Raw genomic sequence first — 5,518 nt, 5'->3', positions numbered from 1 at the left:
AATAATCATACTACTAAGCTTACTGAAGGCGTTTGGATTTGTTAAAATTGTATTTTTTTCTCCCAAGGCGTGATGTGTAGCAATACATCTTTTTCAAAGGAGGCTAAGGAAGTACATCTATTCATCCTCGTGACACTAATACATTAAGTAGGTAGACCTAGGGTAAGGGAAATAACTCTTGAAATCATTGATATGTTTGTATCGTATTCAATTTCTCCAAAGCCTATCAAGCATTAATTTGGAACAGAATGAAATCAATCCAAGTTACTTTAATCCTTACATTAGAATGATGTAAAATGCTTTATACAAACCTTAAGGTGATTTGTAAGAGTTATGCCCCTTAGCCAAGGCTTACTTCCTTAACTTACTACCTGGTCAGGTATATTATCAATTCCATTTTTTGTCTTGACTGTTATCCCACTTTAAATTCCCATTCCATGTATCCATGCCATGGCTAATTAAAGCCCATCTGAATACACAAACACAAAACCGTTTAGAAAATATTACAATGTACAGATTTCATGACAATATAACAACAATGGAATTTTTAAATGATCTTTTTAACTGTATAAAATTTCAATCGATTGTATGGAACTTAATTATATTTTTTGCGGTTGCTTTGTTTACAAAACTACTTGAAATACAACACTTTCATCTCAGATGCGTTTTCAATTTGTTTCTACGTGTAGAAATACATTGTAAATTAGGTTTATTATTTTTCGTGTCTAGTGAGGTAGGTTATTGTTTAGTTGATTATAGAGCCGTTTTTAATAGATTTATTTTATATATTTCAAAGACCAATAATAATTGGGCGTGTCATGTAGATTTCAAGTTTTCATACTTCATTTGCAAGTTCATTTTGTTTCAAACAAATAAACATTATTTTTGGCATTTAATACTTAAAATTATTTTCATCTCGAGGACAACATAGTTATAATCCACGGGGTTTACTTTCCTTTTCATTCTGTTTGTTTTTTTATAATTTTGTCTGGTTTTACACTTAAATAACCTTTTTCGTTTATTTTCTTTCAATGCGTTCTCAAGTAAGAAAGGTGTGAGTTCGTAGTATTATCGATAATTTTATGTCTACCCAATTTTTTCAACATGTACATGTAATTACTTTATAATTTAAGAGATTTTTTTTCGAAAAAAGTAAAAGTACCTGTTTATAACAACATGATCTGGAAACTTTTACAAATCCATCTCATGTTATGTAATACTCATACACTATGTATACATTCAATGCAACATCTAAAAAATAACAGCATATTATTATTATGACAACGTTTTTATGAAAATATATGCATGTAACTTTAGAATTCAGAGGAATTGAAGAGTTTAATTCAAATGGAAATGAAAATTATAAAATATTAAGTAGTACTCCAGCTAAGAATCATGCAAAATGTGATTCATGGGTGAAAAGCCTACATATTTTTATATTTGATATTTTGTTTGAAATACCATAGTAAACGGAAATTAACATTCAGTTTTTTATATAACCCCAGTTCTCAGGAGATAATAATTATATAGAATGCACTGTAGATTTCTAAATTAAGGGAGACGACTCTGTAAATGACACTCAAATTCAATAGATTCTATTGGATTTTCAATGTTGTTTATCTCCTAAGAGCAGGCAGATTTGAATGAATAATTACACATTTCATAGTATAGACCCATAAAACAACTTAATTCCAAAAAATGAAAATATGTAGCCTTTTTTTGGGGTATATCACATTTTTTCAGATTTTGCATGATTCTTACAAAGACAGCTACTTAAATAATAGGTTGGAAATCAGTTGTTAACTTTTCTACTCTTTAGAATAAAAGTACCGTTATAAAGTATAATTGTTTTCTTCGTCGTTAAGAAGATCTGAGCCAAACAGAAGTAACTTGCTATTTATTGCGATTGCACAAACTACATGTAGTTTATAATCAGATACATTAATATCGATAGATAAAGCCAACATAACAAAAAATTTCCACACACATATAAAAAGATCTTCTGTAAGTATAAATTTGTCAAATTCAATTCATATCTATATTATCTGATATGGCACTTCTATTTAGGCATATCTTTAAATCTTCCATTGTGTGGGCCTATCGTGGGTTAACATGTAGATGTATCTTATCAGCGCTAGCACCCTGGTAGTATTCTTTGTTTCTGACCCGAACGACCCAGGAAACTGCTGCTATTATAGACTTTTTTTGTTTTCTTGTAGAAAGCGAAAATTCACATGAATAAGGAAGAAGAAAATGGTACAAAAACCTTCTGTAAAGTTCACACCAATGAACGGGCCGAGTTTTTCTGTTGTCAGCATTCAATGATGTTGTGCCAGGAATGTTACCTTGACGAACACCAACAGTGTTCCCCTGTCTTGCCGGTAGAGGACGTCCTGGAAAATTTTAAAAATGGTGCCGCTCTTGAATCGATAGAAAACTGTGTCCGGAAATTGAATTCAACTTTAGATGACATGACTTCTAAGAAAGAATCAAATATTGAAGATGTAAAACAGAAAAAGCAGAGCATTAAACGAACAATACAAGAAGCAAAGCAGAAAATATGCGCATATTTGGACAAACTCGTCACAAGTTTGGAAATTGAAATTGACGAAAAATGTAACAAAATCGTTGAACGAATAAGAAAAGACAGAATAAAAATAATGCGCAAAAAAGATGAGTTAATGATATTTTTAAATGACATATCGAAAGCAAAAAAAGAAGGCTCGAAGATTCAATTACTTGAAGGTCAAGACATACAGAAATTACAAAAAAGCCAACACCAAATGGAAGAGCGTATCAAGTCGCTAGAGAATGATGACAAACATCTCGATATTCATTTAAAATTATCAGATCCAATATTTGCATACGAAAATGTATTTCCAAATTTTGGAAGCGCAGTTATTTCGGAGAAATCCATGAAATTGCATGTTGATGCTAAGAGGGTCACCAATGGAACCGACATATTATCTTCACAAAAATTCGAAATACAAATTCAAAACAGTATAAACAATCACTCAAAGGGGGTACATGTAATACCTGGGAAGCTTGTCCATGTAAGCACTTTTCCGACATCGGTACTCGGGAAAGGTGTAAAAATTTTCCGAGCATGTTTCTTACCCGATAATACATTGTTACTGGCTGGTTATCAAGAAAAGACATTGTACGTTTGTAACAAAAACGGAAAGGAATGCAAACGAATCCGGGTAGCGAACTTCCCTGGAGGGGTAGCTCTTTACAATAACTCCTGTGCACTCGTTAGTGCTTGGCAACATGGGATTCAAAGGATCGATCTTAAAACACAAAAAGCGTCAGACAAAATAAAGTTACGCGGAGAATGTTCAGCTATTGCAACCTATGCGAATAAAATATGCATAAAAAATAGCGATGAACATTTGACAGTGATTGATCTTTACGGCAAAATTTTAACAAAAATGCCTACCATGTTCAACCCATGGGAAATCTACCTCACCAATACTGGATGCGTTTACTATTCTAATCTACAAAACAATGACGTTCACTGTGTTTTTCCAGACGGAAGTAACTACATTACTTATAGTTGTCCTGAGTTGATGGATCCAGCTGGACTCGCGGTTGATAATCAAGAATGTCTCTATATTTCAGGCTCGCGTTCAAATAACATTCACAGGATATCGGGCGATAGAGAGAGAAAAGAAATCGTATTGTCCTCAGAAGATGGTTTGCGTTCCCCATCTGGAATGGCCTTCAATAGGCAGACAGACGAATTGCTCATCGTAAATGAAGAATTTTCATCAATTCGTATATATCGAGTAACCAGTTCTGAGAGTTAATGGATGGAACACAATGTGCTAACACTCCTCCACCGAATTTCGTTCTCATTAAATAATTTCGAACAAATATAAGGCCCTTATATCTTTTACCCATGTTTAGATCCGAAAACCAAAGGTTTGGGGAATTCAAGGATTATTCAAAAATATTTTAAATGCAAATTTGATGCTCATTAATTGTGTTTGACCAAATAGTATTGTATAATGAAAATAATCGAAGAAAAAACTATTAAACATATAATAAATATTTTTAATCTATTTTTTCTTCGATTATTTTCATTATGCAATTTTGAAGCTGAGGACATTATCTTCATACAATTGTACATGTGAAGTGTTGTGTACATGTACAATGTACATATTTAGTATACACATGCACATGCGCTATTCTGCATATAAATATTTACTAAAATTGATGTACTACCAAGCATGAGGACTTAGCACTAAAACGATTCGACCACTGCCGATTCTGTCCTAGGAAAAAATCAGACCGAACCTCCCCTTTTTCCATGACAATTTCTTGCAATAACTGCTCTGTACTCCTGACGATTCAGAATTAGTTGACAACGACAGAACGTACATGTAGGTCGCAACTGTTATTCATATTGAGTTTTGTTTTAATTCCAGGTTATTATTGATAGAAAATATATAGAAAAGTATTCCTATCTTTCATGTTTTGAAACGTAACTATAATAATTATTACGTTTGCGTAAACACAAGGACAGGTTGAAAAAATTTGTAAGCATTTAAAATGTTCCTGTTTACGCATACTTTATGTAATATTTGAATATTTCATGAGTCAAAGGTTACTTATTTGCATTTTAAATCAAAATATCCAGTTTGATCTGATAAGACTATCAATTTAATAACAAACCATGATATTACTGTGAACCGTTACATTTGATTGTCAATTTAAATAAAAGAATGAAACTTGAACAATAGGTTTTATCTTAAATATCAGCTTGTCTTTCATACGAAATTTCTAATAAACAAAACATGCAAGTACAATGATTTTCATCGTGCTCGGGTATTAAAATATACAATCGGACCGCATTAAACTTGCCATGCAGTCATTTGTACCAGGGGCAGATCCAGGATTTGAGTTTAGGGGGTCGTTAATTGAATTACATGCCGTGCAAAGCAAGGCAAAAATATCTTGGGGTCAAACTTGTGGTGATTTTTTTTTCTTACCAATTTACTTACATCCGGTACGCCAGTCCTCGGATCCCCGCCTGTGTAGTTATGTAACACAAATTTTCTTTACGTAGCAGTCTTTCTGAAAATTGGACCGAAGGTGATTTATATATGTCGAAAACCCACTGAATTCAGTTTTTATTTCTTGTGCAGAAACTGTTACTGATCACATAACCAGTCTTAGTTTTTCATTTGGTTGTTGCGCATTTGAGATAATGATTATATAAATTGTACTTGAAATTGGCACTTTGCAAGAGTTATCGTTCTCGATTTGGTTTCATTTGGTTGATTTTAGTGGGAGATGAATGATCTGAAAATAGTGCAGAAATGATTATGTTATGTAAAAGTACTTGTATAACGCATAGACTGAGAAAGCATTGTTTGTTTGATGGGTTTTTCTACGCAATGAATCACTTTACCATTGGCAGTGTCTGAATTTTATGTGGACTACTACTTAGATATTTGGTGGATTTAAAACACAGTAGTCACAATTTATATGGCTGGATATTGGGAAGAAAGAT

The 5,518-nt window shown here is 32.7% G+C and overlaps 1 protein-coding gene across 1 annotated transcript; it reads left to right on the top strand.

Moving 5' to 3' along the window:
• The first annotated feature begins 576 nt into the window (after window positions 1-576).
• LOC148598705 (uncharacterized) lies at window positions 577-4,742 on the top strand. Its single transcript, XM_088561791.1, has 2 exons — window positions 577-733; window positions 2,220-4,742. Exon 2 carries the CDS (start codon window positions 2,235-2,237, stop codon window positions 3,807-3,809), a length of 1,575 nt encoding a protein of 524 aa, XP_088417917.1. The 5' UTR covers window positions 577-733; window positions 2,220-2,234; the 3' UTR covers window positions 3,810-4,742.
• The last annotated feature ends 776 nt before the right edge of the window (window positions 4,743-5,518 follow it).

Source organism: Perna viridis, chromosome 14, assembly GCF_037379345.1.
Source record: "Perna viridis isolate PV_CMFRI_1.1 ecotype Kerala chromosome 14, ASM3737934v1, whole genome shotgun sequence".
In the NCBI taxonomy this organism is placed as follows: domain Eukaryota; kingdom Metazoa; phylum Mollusca; class Bivalvia; order Mytilida; family Mytilidae; genus Perna; species Perna viridis.
This window is presented reverse-complemented; position numbering and strand designations above follow the sequence as displayed.

Bases quoted from the DNA above. Each gene is read 5' to 3' on its own strand.
- LOC148598705 (XM_088561791.1), top strand. From the start codon at position 2,235: ATGAATAAGGAAGAAGAAAATGGTACAAAAACCTTCTGTAAAGTTCAC.